This window comes from Strix uralensis, chromosome 4, assembly GCF_047716275.1.
Source record: "Strix uralensis isolate ZFMK-TIS-50842 chromosome 4, bStrUra1, whole genome shotgun sequence".
NCBI lineage: Eukaryota > Metazoa > Chordata > Aves > Strigiformes > Strigidae > Strix > Strix uralensis.
Window position 1 is genome coordinate 71,256,222 of NC_133975.1, and position 20,617 is coordinate 71,276,838.

The 20,617-nt window shown below is 35.9% G+C and overlaps 1 protein-coding gene across 11 annotated transcripts in view; it reads left to right on the top strand.

Moving 5' to 3' along the window:
- The window catches only part of BLTP1 (bridge-like lipid transfer protein family member 1), a 124,104-nt gene that overhangs the window by 32,416 nt on the left and 71,071 nt on the right, over window positions 1-20,617 (top strand). For 8 of the 11 annotated variants that reach the window (XM_074867245.1, XM_074867247.1, XM_074867254.1 and 5 more), the window contains exons 13-26: window positions 32-123; window positions 1,005-1,122; window positions 2,214-2,369; window positions 3,398-3,495; window positions 4,428-4,606; window positions 4,755-4,861; window positions 6,772-6,980; window positions 9,998-10,225; window positions 10,765-10,902; window positions 14,128-14,304; window positions 16,089-16,217; window positions 17,151-17,270; window positions 19,394-19,671; window positions 20,279-20,547. In XM_074867245.1, the coding sequence (XP_074723346.1) occupies window positions 32-123; window positions 1,005-1,122; window positions 2,214-2,369; window positions 3,398-3,495; window positions 4,428-4,606; window positions 4,755-4,861; window positions 6,772-6,980; window positions 9,998-10,225; window positions 10,765-10,902; window positions 14,128-14,304; window positions 16,089-16,217; window positions 17,151-17,270; window positions 19,394-19,671; window positions 20,279-20,547 (2,298 nt within the window). The remainder of the gene's footprint in view (window positions 1-31; window positions 124-1,004; window positions 1,123-2,213; window positions 2,370-3,397; window positions 3,496-4,427; window positions 4,607-4,754; window positions 4,862-6,771; window positions 6,981-9,997; window positions 10,226-10,764; window positions 10,903-14,127; window positions 14,305-16,088; window positions 16,218-17,150; window positions 17,271-19,393; window positions 19,672-20,278; window positions 20,548-20,617) is intronic. The other 3 variants (XM_074867256.1, XM_074867248.1, XM_074867253.1) reach the window with 1 other exon arrangement.

Below are 20,617 nucleotides of genomic sequence, written 5' to 3' on the forward strand. Positions count from 1 at the left end.
CTGAATGATTGTTTTATATCTCGTTTGCTAGGCTATTCACCTACAATTAAAGGGCAGCTTCTGCATGTTGATGCCACCAGCAGTATGCAGTACCGGACTCTCTTAGAAGCTGAAATGCTAGCTGTAAGTTTGCATTAATAAGCACAAAGCTTCAGTTTCCAGAGGATTTTTAATAAAGAACATACTTATTTGTCTGTGGAGCAGTTCTTTAGGTTCTTAAACATTACAGAAATATGCCTTTTGAATGTATTTAGCAAGACCTTAATATGTAAGTAACTTACATATACACATATAACTATGCATGTGTGTAACTTCCAGCGGCTTACATAATTTATATAGTTATGTGTTTTGAAAGCTGTGAAGGGATTGGAGTACCATTTATAAATCTCGCCTCATTCACTATGTAGCCATGTGTTCATATAAGCTTTACCTTAGTAAATGATTACACTCGTCAGCTGTGCTGCAGAATGTGAGTGCATAAGTACTTAAAAATACTTCAGAGTGCTTAAACTACTTGAGACAGATTTAATACTGCATTATTCTTTTGTTTGCCTAATATTTCACTTCTGCAATACTGTAATTCTGTAGATTACTTTTGTCACTGTTTTTTAAATGAATTTATTAGAGTGATGTTTTTAATGTTTAAATTTGAGTATCATATCAGTGGTTGAAAAATATTACATTCTGAGGGATTTTATCTTGAGTGTATTGTGAAAAGTGATGCTTTTAATGAAAACTTTGGTTTATAAATTGCTTGGTATATCTACTGCAACAGAAGTTCATAATACACCTTTCCAAATAAATGAATACACTATCACTTGACCTTCAAATGCAGAAAGAGAGAGAGATTAAATTATTAAGGAACTGGAGAGGCCTTCTGTTCATCCCAGCAGGAAGACAGTTTTAATTATTCAGCAGAGTACATATGTGAAAACTGCTGAGCTACAGGGTCAAGGATTGTCATCTTTTCAAGTAACTCTGATGCTTTAATATCTTGTTCACAGTTTCATATTAATGCCAGCTATCCCCGGATATGGAACATGCCACAGACATGGCAATGCGAACTTGAAGTTTATAAAGCAACCTATCATTTTATCTTTGCTCAGAAAAGCTTCTTTACAGGTAAATTCTTTACTAAATAAGTTACATATCAAATTAAATATTCCTTCTTTAAAATTTGTTTTTAGATTTTGCAAAGGTGTACAAGGTCAGGTACTCTGATTTCACATATTTAGGACAACAAATTTTTTCCGAGGACAAAGTTCTTGATATTTTCTGTTGCCTGTAAGTGTCTTAAGTACATGATATTCTTATATTTGGGTAGAGATACCAAATAATTTAATTTTCTAACATCTAAACTAAATTTGATCTGCAGTTACGTTAAGTAGTCTTAAATTTTAGTTGAATTTATTTCTGTCAGAGCTATTGATTTGTTTAATATTTGTCACCTAGGATGTTGATTTCTCTGATATCTCTCTCTTTGGCTGACTGATTTTCAACTACTTGGGCTTTAGGTTGTGTCCCTGTGGCTTACAGATGATCAGAGAGAGTAATTTGCTCCTTAGGATTTTGGCTGTGAGCAAGAATACATATGCACAAGGCAGTACAGTGTGATACAGCATCACCAAACTGTTGCTGAACATTCCAGCTGCTGTAATGGAAAGAATATAGCCCCATCAATGTGGCACTGCCTGGGCTAATTAGTCCTGCTGGGAGGAAGGATTAATTAGTGCAGGCATAGTGCCATGCTAATAAAGTTATCCTCCTAGTGAGGCCAGAGCCATTATCTGCGTAGTGCTGCAGTACGCAGCATAGTCTACTAATCTTTTCAGAGCAAACATGAACTTCTACAGCAGCACTGTTTTGCTGTGTTAGAAAATATTACTAATGTACACATTCGGAGTGGAAAACCAAAGGCAAGTTGGTAGGCCAGTGCTTTTAGGTCAGTGTGTAACTTTGCTACTGAACAAAACTATAAAACTTAATTAAACCTATAACTTTCCAACTTAAAAAGCAGGTGGGAAATGGGAAATGGATTCACCGCAAGTACTTGCCTGAGAAATGGATACTGTGTATTGTTCTCCTTGTCTTCCTTTTTCTGTAAAGGAGCAAGCAGTTAAGATTTACAATTTATGAAAAGCCAAAAACTTAAAAGAAGAAATATCTCACTTGATTGCTACTAACTTGGTTTTTATTACTTTATGTGTGTTTAGATTTGATCCAAGACTGGTCCAGTGATAGCGCACCTGATATTTTTTCATTTGTTCCTTATATGTGGAATTTCAAAGTCATGTTTCATCAATTTGAAATGATTTGGGCAGCAAATCAACACAACTGGATTGACTGTTCCACCAAACAACAAGAAAATGGTGAGATTACTTTTTTTATTTGGAAGAAGAGTACATACTACAAAAATTATGTACAAAATACAGAGTATATATATAGAGTACAAGAATTGTAAAATTTTTACTAAAAAATGTGTGTTCAGTGATAACTACCCATTTTGCTACCGTTGATGTGCATAAACCATCCTATCTGCTACTGTTGATGCATGCAACCATCCTAAAACTCTTGTAAGTTCTAACTTTGTATAAATGAATACCTTTCTTGGGGAGAGTGCAGTTTTAGGTAATGTTTTAGCATTCATTTTTCAAGACCCTTTGAATCTTTGATTTAGTACAACAGTTTTCAGAGAGCAGCTGTGAGGTCTTGACATATATTCAGTAAGCTAACTGAAAACATTCACTCAGGAATAAATTCTTTAAGTAATGTTGGAAAAATACCATTTGAACTCCATATAACTAGAAATGTGTTTCCTGTTCATTTGAAAATAGGCAATAATGCTGCTAATTCTAGACAAAACTAAAAGGTACATTTCAGAAAGCCAAAACTTTGTGTAATGTGCAATTTAGTTTATACATACTTCAGTGGTCTACACTGTACTAGAATCTTATAATTTCAACACAGAAAGAGGATGGATTAAAAATCATGAAGTTGTGTTCTAGTTAAAAATAAGGCTCCCTACTTCATCAGAAGCCTGAGGAACTTTTCAATGTGTGTTTTCTTGTCCAAAAACTGGTGTGTGAAGCAATAAAGCAAGTCATAAGATATTAGTTACAGTTGTTTTTATTGTCTGCTTGCAATTTCATTGTGTGAAGTACAGTGCCTTTCTATAAAGGACAAGTTGTAGGGAGTAAATTTTAAATATTTTTAAAATATTTTTTAAATATTTTTTAAATATTTTAAATACACAGTAGTTAAAATGGCAGTTTCCTATGTCATGAGTTCGTGAATACCTTTTCATTATTTTTACTTCTATGTTTGATAATTTGTCTAAGAACAAAACAGGGAGTAATTTTGACAGATTTTTTTGTTTGTTTTTCCTCTTCTCTCACAGTTTATCTAGCAGCTTGTGGAGAAACACTGAACATTGTTTTCTCTCTGCCTTTCACTGACTTTGTTCCAACCACATGCAATACTAGATTCTCTTTAAGGGTAAGTTTTTCCCTTGCCCCTTTTGTCTTTGAAATGTGAGCTAGTTTCCCTACCTTCTTCAGTCAGGAAATTTTGAATAAACTCTTTACTGAAAGAAAAATACTCTCTTTCACTTCTGTCTCATAGAATTTTTGTTTTAAGTAACCTAGAGGTAAATGGTTTCTGTTGCTTATATGAAGCATCCAATCACAGGCTGTTTTAATTTATATATACATATATACACACAAATATGTTTAAAAAACATATATACATATGCTTTATACATATATGCACTCATTTAGTATGTATATTTACTATTGTACGTAGACCGTGTGTCTCTGTATGTATTTTATCAATTGGAAATCTGTTCCCATTTATTTAGAAAATGTTAAAATCTAACGTATGTTCAAAGATAAAAATCAAATACTGGAATGGGTACCCCCAATCCATTTTGGAAAGCCATCTTCCAGACTTCTAAGAGTTTCTGTAGAATAAGTAATGATGATAAAGTGTTTTTAACAGATGCAGCTAATTCTTTGAAAGACTGTACTACTTGTCTTCCCTAAAATAGAAGCAATATACTGCTAGTAAAAATAAAAAACTAGTTGAGGTGTAGAGTAGCCTTGGGCCAGTCACTTAACTTTTGCAGTATGGCTTGAACTGCATAAGATCAGGAATCACTAAAAGCCATGCCCCTGTGTTTTACAGATTGCTATGGTGTGTTGTTATGTGCAAGTTACTGGACTTGTAACTGTTGAGAACTAAGAGCTCTTGGGATTGTACTAGAAATGGGTGGGAGCTGTGGTCAGCAATCACATGTGAAAATTTAAATTTCTTACCTCGCTTTGCCTGTAAAGTGAAGATAATGGTGCATATGAGCATGCAGATAGCATGAGCATTATGCATAAAGCAAATGTAAATTAACTTTTCTGTTACTAATGTTTGATTTTTAGGGAGAAGATGTTGATCTTCATTTGTATCTACCAGATTGTCATCCTAGTAAATATTCCCTTTTTATGTTGGTGAAAGATTGTCAGCCTAATAAAATAAGTCCTGAATCTTGTATTTCTGCTGAATGTCAAAGTGGTCAGAAAACGGGCAAACCCAAATGGAGGAACATTACTCAAGAGGAGTGAGTTTTATTGTGATATATATTTATGTCTTTATATTGGCTCATTGTATTTACCTACTTTGTGATGAAAGCAACCTCGTATGTTCATGGAACATATTTAATGAAACTACTGTACTTCAAATAAAATTGTCATGTTTCTTTCTGAAAGGGCTGGATGGGTTGAATGCTGGACAGTCCCAAGTGTTGTGTTTACAATTGACTACTCATGGCACCCAATTTATCCTCAGAAGGCAGATGAGCAGTTAAAACAATCCTGTAAGTGTCACTACCTTTTTCTTGTTAGCATGTTTCATTTCAGGAACTGCCGTGACTTTGTTGGATCAAATTGCTTAACTTTGCAGAAATGAATTTTGAACTGCTGTTATATGTCACATGGGAAAATGCTAATCTTTAGAATGCACCAGGTTTGATTTCAGCACTGACAATATCTTGTGATGCAAAATTTCAGCACACGTCCCAGTTCCCTGTGTACAAAGAGGATACTGTCTGTAGTTCACTTCTCCTTGTCCTTAACAAAGTGGATCTCTTAAATGAGTTGCTGCATAACATAAAATATCATTTAGTATATTAAATACGAAGTACAATATCTTTGGCAGTATCATGTTCCTTAGCCTTTCTAAGCTTTTCTCCTTTGGATGTTGTGATGATGTCTTACAATTTAAATGTTTAAATACACTATATATGAGATACAACAACATTGTCTTACCTTTATGGATATGAAGCTCTTGAGATTCCATGGTAGCTAGCACTGTTGAAGTGAACCATGGCTGTCAGATATGAGGGAGGTATGCAGGAAGTTATGGGGTTGCATAAAAATCTTTCAGGTTTAGCTGCTAGAAGCAGAACTGATGAAGGAGAGGTATTAGAAGAATAATAAGGGCTAATTTGAATGGGCCTCAATCAGCAGGTGTTAGAAGACACGCTAGATAGCGTTTTTAGGTTTTGAGTTCCAACAACTCAAATCTAAAAGAACTCAAATTTTAGAGGACGAAGCAGAAAAAGTAAGATTCATCTTGCAGGTGTTCATTAAGTACTCTTGTGAGATTGTCAGCTCATGTCAAATGTGCATACTTCAAATTTGAAAACATTTACTTGTAACTGTAGCAATTGAACCTGCATTTGAAAGTTTGTACATACACAGGTAATCTCATCTACATGTTCCTTCAATGAATAATCCAGCACAGTCCAGCTCACTTCTACTCTGTGATGCTGATAGAACGTGTCTGTTATAGTAGCACCATCTGTATTTTATTTTGAGTCAAATGATAGAACTCTTTAAGTCTCCAAGAAACACATATGTTGCATTACAGGAGATGCAGCTTCCAAAAAAGTGGTCATCTCACTGTGGCATTTAGCTAATTTATAACACATAACATAATGCAAGCACTGAGCAAGCACTGTAGACAATAATGGTAAGTTAAAGCCTTGAAGGTTTTCTGGCTACAGGTGTGTATTAGCTGTAGTTCTCTATGTGCCAGTTCTTCCAGTTAAACTGGCACCTGAAATCTTACTCCATCTGGAGCATCAATTTTATATGGTTTTCCCATAGAGTTCTTTACGTCCCAGCCAATCGCTTTACATCCCCAAAGCACCTTCAGTTATCACTTGTTTCTCATCACTGTTCCTCACTTGAAAAAGACAAAGCTTTTTCTTCTCCCTACCACAAAATAGAAAGAAGGAGTAGGAAATAAGATTTGAATTTCCAAACTGGTTTGTGACTAATGTAATTAAGTTGTTTGAGAGTAAATTTGGCCTACAGAGCTACTAGTTCAGAATAGGTTTTTAATACAACTTTTGCAATTTTCCTGTTTATTCACTTTTGTTTATTCTTCAGTAGCTCTGTGGTTGTGGGAAATCTGCTACACTGAAATGAAAGCATGTCTTTATTTAACTTGAAAAGCAAGATAAATAAATGGAGGTTTTTGGGGGGACTTGAAAGATTGTTTTTCTCTTGCATAATTAACATTGACTAAAATATTCTCTATTTTCCTGTCTTCTCATAGTTACTAGATATGAGAAACCAGTTCTGTAGCATAATTATACAATGTGAATTAGAAGGCTGCTAAAAGTTGTATATTTAATACACATTCATATTTGCAGAATTTTGTCCATCAGAAGCCTAACTTGTAATGACAATCTATTTTCTTCTTTATTTTGCTCCAAAGTGTCAGAAATGGAAGAAACAATGTTATCTGTGCTAAGGCCATCTCAGAAAACAGCCGACAGTGTGATTTCATCTCCCACAGCATCAACCCGCCTTCCCCTTGACCCTTCAGAGCTGCCCCCAGATAAGCTCCATGTGGAACTGGAACTCTCCCCAGATTCCCAGATAACCCTGTATGGACCCCTACTCAAAGCATTTCTGTCCATAAAGGTAAGCATAGGAACACAACTCGTAAAATTCATGGATGGCCACAGGTAGGAAAGGGAAATAATTAATTTGAAATGGAAAACTATAATTCTGCAGAATATGTGAATTTAGATGAAAACTTTTGGTAAGTACTAGTTTGGAATGACTTTGGTGATATGGCTTAGCTGGGATGAATTCAGTTGGCACAGGCTTATGAGAAGATTTCCTCTCTATATACATGTAGACTCACATCAGCATCATTTTCCTTTCAAGGAATAATATAGGCACTGGACTTCATGTGCAGAAAGTCTCTTCTTTGACTTTTGCAGTAGTAAGAAAAAAATGTTTTAAAATTCCATGATTATGACTAGAGCTTATATTAACAACCACTTGTATGCAAAGATAGCTCAGACCCCATGGTTTCAGTGCATTTTAAGTTCTGCAGTGTCCTAATTTGTTTTTGTTTTAATTAGATTCTGTGAGATTTTTCCAGTTAGGAACATGGAGGGGAAGGGGGAGGGACATGAGATGAATTTTAAAAGCTACTTCAATCAACATTGAAGAATTTTTCATCCTTTTCTTGATGTTCATCTATTATGCTTTAAAATGTTTGTTTGTGTTGCTTATGTTGTGTCCTCTTCCATTACTGATCTCCAGGGTGGCTAGAAACAGTTTAATTTCTTCTGATCTCCCTCACCCTGCCTTGTTGTGACAAAAGCCGAGGTGATTGAACGTGTTGCTTCTATTTCACTAGCAGTGAAATGCTTGGGTTTTGGTTGGTTTTTGTGGATGGTTGGGTTTTTTTGTGGGTGCGTTTTTGTTTGGTTGGTTTGTTTTTTTTTTAAAGGTCTGGTTTAGCCTACACAGATCTAGGCTAAGGTAATGCTTCTGAAGGCTTTCATTTTGGGTCAGAGGACGAGGAATTTTCTGAGACAGGTGATGAGTATCAGAACTTACACTGAAACAGTAGTTTTTATGAATTTATATAAGATATTGCAAATAAGCATTGAATAGCAGAAAATATTAAGGTTTTGTACAGTATAAGACTTACAGAAATGCTCATTGTTTTTTCATGTTACCACTAAAGTAAATAGGTTTAAAATTAGGCCAGTATTGCGTCTTGAAGACTTCATTTCTTTTGATATAGAGGAAGTGCACCCATCTTTGAATTGTTTATTGAGCTCCTCTTCTGGAGCCCATAAATTCATGAGATGGTTCTGTCTTTTCAAGCAAAGCAGCACTTCTTCAGTGCTCTTTGCCTCTGGAGGTATATGTAAACAGTGCTATGCTAGGTCCATTGATTCTATCATGATTTAATTTTTTTAGGTGCAGATTTCTCAGAGTACATCTAGCTTTTATCTTCTAAATCTCAAGAGAAAATTTAGATAAATAGCTCATTTCTAAAAATACACATTTATTGTTCTTTTTAGTATTTTTGTGGCTGTGTTTACCTCTTTTTGTCCAGCTGTGCTGGCAGAATCTCTTAATAGATTTCTACGGGTTTTATTTATGCTTGTTTTCCTGACTTGTGGTTGAATTGTTGTGCTCAGTTTGTTTTCACTGATCTTTTTTAATACATGCAGGAGAGATTCCTGGACATGCGTTGTTCATGCAGTTTTGTGAAGCCTTCTATTCTTGGAAGATAGTTTTTTGGTGTAGTGCACTGTGTTCCTTACTGAAGCGTTTACTGGTGGGGAACGAATGATTTATAGGTCCTTGTATCTCCAGCAGAAGGTACCAGGAGTAAGTTACTGGAGTTTGTAGCACCCTCTGCTGGGTCTGCCTTATAAAAATGTTTCAAGATCTGTATTGTAACATCGACCTTTGTCTTTTCCCCTTGTTAAAAAGCAAAGCAGATTAACTTTGCTTAACTTTTGAGGGCTTTTTGGTTTAGGTGCAGAGCAGTGCTTAATTCATACGCGTTAACACCAAAAATACTTCAGAGACTCAGTACAAGATGGTAAAATAATATGTCCACAGGAGTTGTTATTTCAAGGCTGATAATGAGCCCTGCCTTTTCTGCAGACCTTTTTCAAGGACATGGGTACCTTGCAGTTGCATGCCTTTTTTTTTTTTTTTTTTTTGTTGTACACTTCCTCTTTGCTTGCCTGCAATGCAGACTTGTGCTTACAAAAGAACAAAGAACTTTTGGAAAGCAAATGAGGCACAGAAAAGGGAAGGAGAGGAGCAAGAAACATAAGATTCAAATCTGTTTCAGTTTAATCTTGAGTCTAGTACTCATTTGTCTACATCTCACAAATCATCAGTGGAGTTTGTGATAGCTGGAACATTTCTGTCAACATGATCAGCTGAGGGACTGAATTACTTTCTAAGAATGAATGAGGGTTCAGTGTTTGTGCCTGTGTTGTAACCTCTTTAGTCAGAAGGGATTTTGCTCCACAGGATGCTTAGTCCCCAACACTTCCCACATACTGAATTAACAAGAAAATATAGCCTGCATCATTCAGAAAATTCTTTTTCTTTTTTGTTTTTTTTTTTAATTAGTGATGGATTTTCTGTTTCCCGGTAGAATTTGGTAAAGTTACTTTGGTCTGAGATAATTGAGGAGGATTGTCTTAGAAACAAGGTGGGGTCTGGACCCAAGGGGAGAAATGTTTATGAACTAATATTTTAGAAACGTTTAAGACTTTGAAATATGCTGATAACAAGATTCAGAAGGTTGGATGAGAGTGACTTCCTGCAGGATGTGTTGTGATCTTACTCTGTTATCTATCTTTAAAAGTACAAAGTGTTTAAAATGTCAGTACTTCAGAGTAGTTATTTGTATTGCATGCATCTAGAATACTGGTACTTTGAGAACTACTAAGAGCCGCTTCTTTTCATGAAAGTACATGGCCTAAATTTGCTCAGTTAAGGTATTAGTTTTTCAGAAAATAAAAGTATATATGTTTTTTCTCAGCTATAAGTTGTACCTATACCACTTATTTTAGGGAGGGCTAACGTACAAGAAAAGGTTGGATTTGTATTTCATTAGATTGCCTATTTGTTTTCTGTATGGTCATAAAAATTCTTCTTCCTAGGAAAATTATTTTGGAGAAGATGACATGTACACCGATTTTGAAGAAGTTATTTCAAGCCCTGTTTTGTCACTGTCAACATCTTCAAGCTCTGGATGGACAGCTGTTGGAGTGGAGAATGACAGAAAAGAAAATGAAAGTTCAGTCAAGCCGGTTCACCCTCTTACTTTACGCCCGTGGGATATCACTGTGCTCGTTAATTTGTACAAAGTGCATGGACGATTACCAGTTGTAAGTACATTAGACTATTTTGCTTTGTGTAATTATTTTTTTTTTCTGGTTTCATAATCTGGAGTTAAATTTAACTCCCTGGAACATTAAGTTGGGGTGGGGCTTACCAAAGTGTGTGTATAGTCTCTACTGAAATTGCAGCTATTGAAACCAATTTGAGACATGATTTATTTTGCTCATCTGGGAGGCAGAACTGGATAATTTTTTTATATGATTTTTATTCAATGAACTTGATTTGTGTGATAATATTTTTGACTGACCATTATGATTTCTCTGCTAATTAGGAAAACTGTCTTCTAATGGTGCATTTTGCTCAAGTAAGAATGCATATAAAAAATTGGGTTCACTCAAATGGGTTTGAATTGTTGTTTATGTAATTGTCAAAAGGTTTTTGAAGTTGCACAGCCAATTCTTTTTGAGTATCCACTTGGAGGAAAATTAACATACTTCCTGCTCACAGGTTTGCTTCTAGTCTTACAATTTCAACCATGCTGTGTATTTTCAGTTTCTGAAACAGATGTGTTTAATTTTTACTTCAGCATTGCAGTCCAGATGGTCCTGAGTGCCCTACAGCTTTCTTGGAAAGGTTGTGTTTTGAGATGAAGAAAGGATTTAGAGAAACAATGCTTCAACTTGTACTGTCTCCAGTGAATTTGTTTCTGAATGACAACTATCAGGTAGTAAGCTGGTTTTTAATGTGTTTGCATGGGTGTGTTTGTATTGTGGAAGTTGCGATGATCTTAAAATTGAATTCTTTTGTGTTAGGAACTTTCCTGTTATGCACATGCAAATTTTATTAAGTTTATGAATTATAAGAGGTATTAAAGAAAAATATGATGCATATTTTTTAAAATCTTGATTTTTGGCTAGTTTGCATGTTAGTTAAATGCACAAAAGATTGTATTTTCTTAATTTTGCTTAAAATCTTTCTGGAGAAGGTTCTCTAGGAAACAGGGAGTAATATTCAGACTGGTCTTAGAACCATTGAGTGATCTCTGGTTTGCGGAGGGGGGGTTTTTTGTTTGTTTTGCGTTGTTGGGGGTTTTTTGTGTGCTTTTTAAAGAATTTGGGTTTAAAAGATTCTGTAAATACTGACAGGTGTTGATTTTGTGCAGTGGCTGGATATGTTTCACTTTTTTAAGCATATAGTTTTAAAACTACATGTGTTAGTAAATAGAATAACTACATCTTTTAGATATTCTCTATGACGTTTATTAGACTAAATCACTCACCTGGATTGGTATCTTATAGTCAAGGTATTGTCATGACCTACAGTCTTCCTGTGGTGAGGAAGTCATGAGCCATACTTCAGAAAATACTTAATGAGACACAGTTAAGTGGTGTTTGTGGCTTGTCAGCTGTTGTGTAGTACTTGGATTTTAGTGAACTTGCAAAAATTGCCCATGTGGATGAATTTCTCTCGGTGAGGAGTTTAGACGGAAATTTGTTAACACAAGAAGTTATCCTGATTCAGTGCAGGTTAGTGAATAGTCGGAGTTCCTATTTTGTTTATGCACATATTAGTTGCATTAAAAGCACTATGATACTTAGACTGTGCCTTGCAGATTGTATTGTGTTCTGTCCCTGTGTCCTGAAATACATTGCTGCCAATGGCCTGTATGAGATAAAGTTTAAAATATGTTTATCTTATGCACATTCCAATGTTTGATAACTGGAATACTGTATACAGATGAAGATGTAAGTGACCCTATTTTTTTTACTCTTATGTCAGTAAGCTAATGAAAGGAGTGGGTTGATGCTTGTTTAGTCTTTCCAGATTTGTATCCAGTGTGCCACAAGCACAAAAGTACCTTGCGTATAACCACTAACTGTAGACTGACTAATAGATGAAGGAATTGGAAGAAATAATAAACTTTTTTGATGGTGAAAAGTTAAATGACATTTTAGGAGGTTCCATGTTAGCCCTGATGTTTTTGAGATGCTATTCCATAGGTTAGTAAAGAAGAAATCCCTGATGAGAATGTAGAATCTAAACATATTGGGTTTTGGTGGCAACACTACAATTGTGTTTAGCAGCAATCTGAAGAAAGCGATGGTGTGAAATTGTGGGATTTGCAGATGCATAATCTGTATGGGATTAATAGAGCTGTCTTTTGAGAGAGCTGCAGAAATTGGATGTACTGACAGCGTGGTGGCAGACAAAATTTTGGCTTCCTCATAGTTTTTGTCAGGAGCTAAGTATCCAGATTGTAAGGCTTGTTTTTCAATTAAATGAAGTTGTCAGAAGGTGCAGTTGAAGCTGATGACAATTACAGTTTGAGCATACAAACCTTTATGTAATGAAAAATTGCATCCTATGAATTTCCAGTTATGTTATCCAAATCTGCTGGAAGGTTTTTGTAGATTATTTTTTGTTTTGTTTGTTCTTGGTTTATCATATGAGGAATCCAGTCATTTGAATAGCTACTTATTTAAGAACACAATCTATTTTGTGCACTGAATGAGACCCTTAAATGTTCAAATCTGTAACTTAATTATTGTACTGCAATTCATATGTACAAAGAAGCAGAAATCAGGTTGCAGGCAAAACCTTTTTTTTTTTTTTAATGATTTAATTTCATAGCCCTGAGACTCATTGCATGACTTTTTTTTCAGTATTCTTACTGTTTAGACTTAGTGATGCTGTGGTTACATATTTTGCCTTAGGTTTTATATGTTCTTTTTGGTTGGATTTATTTTAACTCAGAAACACTAACTCAGACAAAGACTTCTGCTTGGGAATTTATGTTGGTTGAAATGATAAACATGCAGAGTGACATGTTTTTAAAAATATTATGAAGAAAGTTTTGAGCAGTTATGTGTGTTGCTATTATCTAGTGTTTGTATTAGTTCTTGCCACTTAATGTTGGATACATTAATATTTTGGATTTTTTAAAAAAATATATACATTTGACCTTTTATTCATATTATGTATCACAAAAATGCTGTTTGATACTTCCCAGTTCAACCTTAAAGAAGTTTGTAGGACAAATGTATATAGAATAGGAATTGTCCCTCTACCTAGCTTGGCAAGTGTCGTTGCTTCGTGTTTTCCATTCATATTGTTTTGAAATAGCTTCTGAGACAAGACATAGGTCACCAGTGATATCAAAAAGAGTATGGCATGTTTCTTCTTCAAGGGTTTGCTGACAGTGGAAAACAAACCAGGCAAGATAACAAGTTGAAAAAACTCAGTGAAAGAGAAGTTTTGCTGTTGACTTATTGGTTTTAATCCACAGCTTACTGCTATGCGGTCACAAGCTTCTAGCGTATGCCTGTGCTGTTTTTATCTTTTCAGTTTCTTCTCTGGCTGGTAGAGTAATCTTTTGAAAAGTATTACATGCAAATTCTCATATCTGCAAACAAGTAGCTTTGCTTTAGGTAGCCAAGCAATACTTCAGTGAAAAGTGCAACTTAGAGGACAGCCTCTGGTGTTTATTTGGTGTTTTTTAAATTTATTTTAAGATGATTTTTTTTTATAATGTGTCAGCTTCCTGATAGTAGCAAACCTACATAAGTCATCTCTTTTAACCTCTTGATCACTTCCATTGTTAAACGTGCTCTTCCATTCTTTGTTTATAATTTATTACAGTAATATTTAACAGATGGTGTCTAGATGTCACTGTGTCGAGTTCACCAAGGGAAGGTTGTTGATGATGGTTGCTCAAAAATTAAAACAAACTTGGGTTAGATAAACTTCCCTCTCCCCCCATAAGATTTGCATATATGTTGTTGCATGGGTAATGCTGAGAAGTCTTGGGACTGTCTAGCTGTATAAAAGTCAACAAGATTTAAGAGGTGAAGATCAACGCGTAATGAAGTACCTCTGGCTACACGGTTTTTGCACTTTCTATTGATGTGTCCTTTGCAAATACTAGCTTTAACTTACTTGTTCTTAACAGCGACCTGCAGTGGATGAAGTTCTTCGAGAGGGTCACATCAGCCTGTCGGGTCTGCAGTTGCGCGCTCACGCAATGTTTTCAGCAGAAGGTCTGCCTCTTGGAAGTGATACTTTAGAATATGCATGGCTGATAGATGTACAGGCTGGAAGTCTTACAGCCAAAGTTACACCACCACAGGTACCATCCAGAAACTATTTGCTTTGAAGTATTATTTTTCTTGTAAAACTGACGTAGCATTGATTTTTGGAAAAGACGTGATCTCAGCTGAATTTGGATACATCTGTGCCTGTAAACAGTTTTATAGTTTGAAAATCTAATCATTTCTATAAATGGGTAGGAGATGCTAAATGAGCTGAATCTGATATTCATCTTAAATCTAGGTGTAACAGGGTGGCTAGTGTTATATGAGAATTTGAAAGGATATTGGTAAGAGAGCACAAACAAATCTGTAGTGAATATTGTGGTCACTACACGTAAACCACAAGTATGTTACATCTATGTATGTTAATGTACTTGAATACTGATTAGAAAGGCAACCACAGTATCTACATGCAGTGTAAGTGATTTAATTACAGAGTAAATAATACTTCTCTGTAAATGGAGAGGGTGTTTTGGGATGCCTTCAGCCATAAACTAAGTGATGTGATGAAGAGGAGAAAGGAAAATCTATTAAAAAGGTTTAAGTATGAGATGACTTAGTTGTCTGTGCCTTCCTCTGAGGTTACTTCTGTTTTGTGATGCTGATGTCTGGAGATAAAGGTTCATTGCCCCTGCCGGTTAACTCTCTGGGAAAGACAAATGAAGTATTAGGTTGTGATTGTGGTCTGAAAGGCAATTTGATATTCCTCAGATGTAAGGTTCTTGGAGATATGGAGGCATTTGCATACAAATACAATCTAAAGAATAGAGTCCAGATGAATGTCCATGCTACACATACAGATTTTTGTGGCAGCATTTCCCAGAATGCTACCACTGGTTTAGACAAGCTATAATATTTACCCCACTGCTCTATGCTTCAAGATTAAACCTAGTTGATTGAAAGAACTCTAAGGTTAGAGAACATTTTCTAAATACGTGATGCAACTTAAGGATTTTCTTCCTCTACAAAGCCATCATCAATTGTATGCTTCATATAGGATTTTTATTTTATTTTTTGTTGTCAGCACTACTCTGGAGCAGAACTTGAATCTGTCAGGGTCATTGGCTTTTTTCGTTCCATAGTGTGATGTATTGCAAGAATTCATGAAGGGACAGCATTAAAGGGAGGAGGAGAGATTTTGTGCAGGACAGGCATCGCTGTATTAAATTCCATTTAAATTACTGCTGATTTTAAGTGTCTTTTCCTTTGGCTAGCCAAAAAAACCCCATTTCCCTCTCATAATAGACAGACAGTCATGAATCATTTCCTTTATGAATGAACTAACTATATAAAAGAGTTAAATCAATGATAGGCTGATTACTAGTTCTAGCTAGATTCAGCAGTGTTCTGTTTAGTCAGTTTCTTCTTATGCTTTCTAGATGTAATTTCATTACTTACATACAGGGAAGTCTGACAGTTAAATTATGAATGGTAATAGAGTATTCTGAGGGAGGGTTTTGAGGTAAAATAAGGAGACCTCTGTCTTTACAATGAAGTTCTCAGTTGACTGTAATAGCAAAAGCCTTTTCCTTATATTAAGAAATAATGTGGGAAATTGTTTAATGTCACAGTGTTTTCTGTGAAAAACTATAGAGACTTGCATGTTGTTGCATGCACAAAACCAAAAATCAATTTTGAGTAACAGCAAATAGACTATGTGTAAGCAAGGTAATGCAGCCAGAATGTTATGGTGGGGTCTTCTTGCTTCTTTTTACTCCTGCTCAGCTCCCAACTTTGGTGATGTTCTTTCAGTACTCCGTGAAATACCAAAAGTTCATTTTGTGTACTTACTATTAGACAACGTGTTGTCATGTGCTTACAGCTTGCATGTCTTCTGGAGTGGGGGCAGACCTTTGTATTTCATGTGGTGTGCCGGGAGTTTGAACTGGAAAGGCCAAAATCTGTAATAATATGCCAGCATGGAATTGATCGTCGGTTTTGTGACTCTAAGGTAACCTTTCATCTGTCTTAATTTCTTGCTATATTTGCACAGGTTTTTTGGAACAGCTTAGAAATCCAGCCTTAAAGTTACCAAGACACGTGAAGTATATAGTCAGATTGGATGTTACCTTTGATAAAGTATAGCTAATTATGTTTTACAAAGAAAAGCGATTCTCTCTGGGTTTTCCTGTGGATATGCACAATGTTTTTGTGCTCTATGGATTATTTTGAGAAACGGTATCTGCAGAAGTCATGCCTAGTTTCTTACCTGTACTGTGACAGTTAAGAGCCAAAGGGCATACTCCAGTGCCCTTAAGAGCCAAGGGTCATACTTGCCCTCGTGCTCCTAGCACGTTTCCATGGTACTTTTCATCCCCTATCCTTTATTGATGAAACAGTGCTTTGGTGGGAGACTTAAGCTGACAGCTTAGAGCTTCCATGCATGTTTTTTTTTTAAATTTTTCTTTTAAACACGGGACTCTTACTTAACCATTATGCCGTTGTGGATTCTGCTTTTGGTGCTTGTCTCTTGGAATCCATGTGCACAGTCACTTGAAGAGCAAAGGAGGCTTGTCATATATTAAGTATGAATCCTGGATTTCATCTTTCAACATCCTCCTTGTTTTGTTCCAGTTTTTCTGATGTTCTCTATCAGAATACTTGATTTGCCTTTTCCTGGTGGAAGTCAGGAGAGCCAGCTGGGTCCCCTGAAGTTGTTGGACAGAAGAATTAAACATGCACTAGTGAAAATGAACCTCAGCACAGAAACAACCCCTCTCATACTCCATGTTGATAGTGTAGAATAAGTAAACTTTTTATTGCTCTAGTTTTAGGCCTCTGTTAAACAGCAGAATATAAATGCAAAGATAAGCACAAATTAAACTAAAACTCCTAATGTACATTTAAATCATTTTTATTTTATCTTTTTTTCCTTTTCCTTCAGATGAACTGTGTCCCTGGGCCATGCCCAACATCTGATGATTTAAAGTATACTATGACACGCTTAGCCATGGATGGAGCAGATCTGTATGTGGTAGAACATGGCTGTGCCACCAATATAAAGGTAAAAATATTTCTCTTAACAATTAAAAGACTTCTTTGTCAACAGAGTTCTTTGTATTTTTTAATAGAATAGCTACCTGAATTTATTGCTTGCTTACATGCAATGGACTAAGCAGAATTTCTGAAACTTTAAGTGATAAAAGGTTGGCTTGGACTTGGCCAGGAGTAGGTCAGTTTGGCTTCTGCTTAGTAATTCCATTAATGATCTTGGAAAATGGTAAGGAGAGGATGTCTGCCAAAATAAGAGTGGAAGCTGAAGGATTGGTGTAAAAAAATTAAGAGAACACTGGGCAACATGAATCTCAGTGTCTTACCTGAGAGCTAATAAGAACTTGTGCTGTAAGTTAGTAACTCAACAACTGGAAGTGACTGATAAGGATTGTGTACAAGTCAGTGCTTGATAACTCATGATCATCCTATGTGATACAGCTGTTTGAATTAAGATATATCTTTGGTAGAGATGGGAGAAGTGTTAGTGCCACTGCCTGACTAAATCTAGAATACGGCATGGTGTATCCTCTGTTCAAAAAAGGATGTGTAGAGAGAGCTGATGCTCTCTTTATTATCCTATCATACAAGAGAAAACTGGAATAATTTACTCAATGTAGCGAAATATAAGTAAAGAGACAACTGAGTTATGGTAACAACAGAAAAGGAAAAAAGTGCTATGCTGGTATACGTGACTAGTAGTTGTGCTGTCCATTAATAAATTCAGCTTCAAAAGGTAGACTTAACATTTAAGATTTTGGGGACAGCTTCACATTACGAGCAAGAATCTAACTGAAGGAAAGTGGTAATTATTTTAGACATTTTTTTAATGACATGGTATCTTGTCATTTGAAAGGCTTGCTACCTTGTGACAGTAAAAAAAAATGTGTTTAAGTCTCCAAATTCTTTTGAGTCCAATATTAAAAAGCACTATCACAAATATTAACTGTGTTTGCAGGCATGAATATGAATGGCAGTATTTTCAAAGGCAGCTTAATAACCTGAAACACTCTAGAAAATTATATCCTTAATGTGTTTCATTTGAATTTAAGGGAAAAAAAGGTTTCCAGTGCTCCTTTATAGTCTGTGACAGAGATGAGAAGTAATAATTTAATAGTAACCCTGTGGGTAGCTCTTCCATGGCTGGGTTCTTTTTCAGCTTTCCTTCCTTTCCCTGTGAAAAGTTTGAAAACTCAATCTGAAATTTCAGATACTTCATGGTCACTTTTTGGAGAGGACTCAAGCTGTGCAGGAAACTTGGTCCAGTGTCTTCGGACTATTTGAAATTTGAAGACTAAGCATGTATGCAGGGCTATGTCATCTTTTATTAGTGTACACCAGTGTCGGGGAGGATCGATACTGTACGGGCAGGTGGGTTAGTTGTACAGGGACCAGTTTCCACACCTAAATGTGGAGGAAAAGCAAGAACTTCAGGTTCATCTTTGGAGAGGGTTGGCTCCTGCTGGTACCATGCTTTTTCTAGATGAGGGGCAGCCTCCTGCTTGGTTCAACAAAACTACTGGAGTTGTGCCAATACAAGAAATAGTGTGATCATATAAGGGCTGCTATAACAAAATTCATATGGATCTCAGTTAAGGTTTAGGATCTGGAATTTCTTGAGTTTTGCAGTGTTCAACATGGTTGTCTTATGGAGGTGTTTATTAATTATAGAGTTAATACAGCTTTGTATTCAAAGTATATAATCAATGTTTTCATCTAAGGACATAGAATTACATAGATCATCAAATCATATGTCTGATTTTGAAAGTTTCAGACTTCTTTGGTTTCAGATGACAGTGAAGAATTTAATAATGATTTAACTTTTTTGAAGGTTCATTACAACATCTGTCCAAAGTTGAGCTTTCTTTTTTAATCCCTTTACAAAAGGAGACTCCAAAGTAGAGATTTTATTTTTGTTATTTAAAAACTGTCTGAAATTAATTTCTAAGCTTGCCTCCTTATGTGTGTGTGTGCACATGCTTGCATATAAAACTGGTTCTCTGTCTTTTTTGGAGAGAATAGTTTACTGAGATCTTTCTGGAATGTAGTAGGTGGTGTGTTAACTGGTTTAAGGTTACCCTTTCTTTGTTTCACTCGTGACTTATCAGAGTTCATGTTTTAAATTATGTTTTCCAGATGGGTGCTATACGTATTGCAAACTGCAACCTCCACAACCAGTCTGTTGGAGAAGGTGTAAGTGCTGCTATTCAAGACTTTCAACTGAGACAGTATGTTGAGCAGGTGAACAATTGCAGAACTGGTCTTCAGCCAATATTAAGGAGGGCGTATTGGCTGGAAGCTGGCTCTGTCAACTTGGGGCTCATCACTGCTGACATCGCTTTAGCTGCAGATCACCCTTCTAAACATGAAGTGCAGAGACATTTCTTAGAAACGCACGATAACCGAACTAAGAGGTAAGAGATACAGTTGAAGGAGATGCATTTGAATTTTTTGGGGGGTATAAGTTAATACATTCATCTAAAGATGGAACTTTGGTTTTTGCTTTTGAGGTTGCTTTTTGCTTACATGCTCTGCCTTCCTTTATTCCCCAAAATGAAGATCAGGGAGAGGAGGGAATCAAATTTGCCCTTTTTTCTCAGGCTGGACTGAAAACAGGTCTTAAAGAGTCCTGAGCAAGCTGATGAGCAGCTGTGAACAAGACACTTGGTGTAACTGTGATTTGTGTGTCTCCCCAAAGAGCAGTTGCCTCTGACATAAGAAACATGCATGTTACTGTTAGTCTGTATTGGGGCAGATGGACATAATCTGTGCCTGAGCACGGTTGCCTGAGCACTGCGTATACATTTGTGATTTGCTCCTTTCTGGAGCTAATCCTTCATTTTATGTCTGACATCTGTGTTTTAGATACAAATCTTACTAATTCATTTTATGCTAGGTGAAATAGGAGCTCACATATGAGAGAGGGATGTCTTTTAATCTTGTTTTCACTGAATTTAAATGTACTAAGGCTGATGTGGCTCATGTTGTTGTTTTGTTTTCTGTTTTTCTGCCTTTGTATAGATTGTGGTTTTTGTGGCCTGATGATAATTTGAGGAATAAGAGAAGCAAGAACAAGTGCGGCTGTCTTGGTGGCTGTCGATTCTTTGGTGGCACATTAACAGGACTAGATTTTTTCAAACTTGAGGAACTGACACCTTCAAGCAGCTCTGCTTTCTCAAGTACAAGTGCAGAATCTGATATGTTTTATGGGCAGTCTTTACTGCAGCCAGGAGAATGGATAATTACTAAGGAGATTCCTAAAATTTTAGATGGTGAGAAGGCACTGTATGGTAATTTTTGCCCAAAATTATAATTTCTTAACTGCACATTAGTATTTATATTCTTTCTGATTCTGATAAT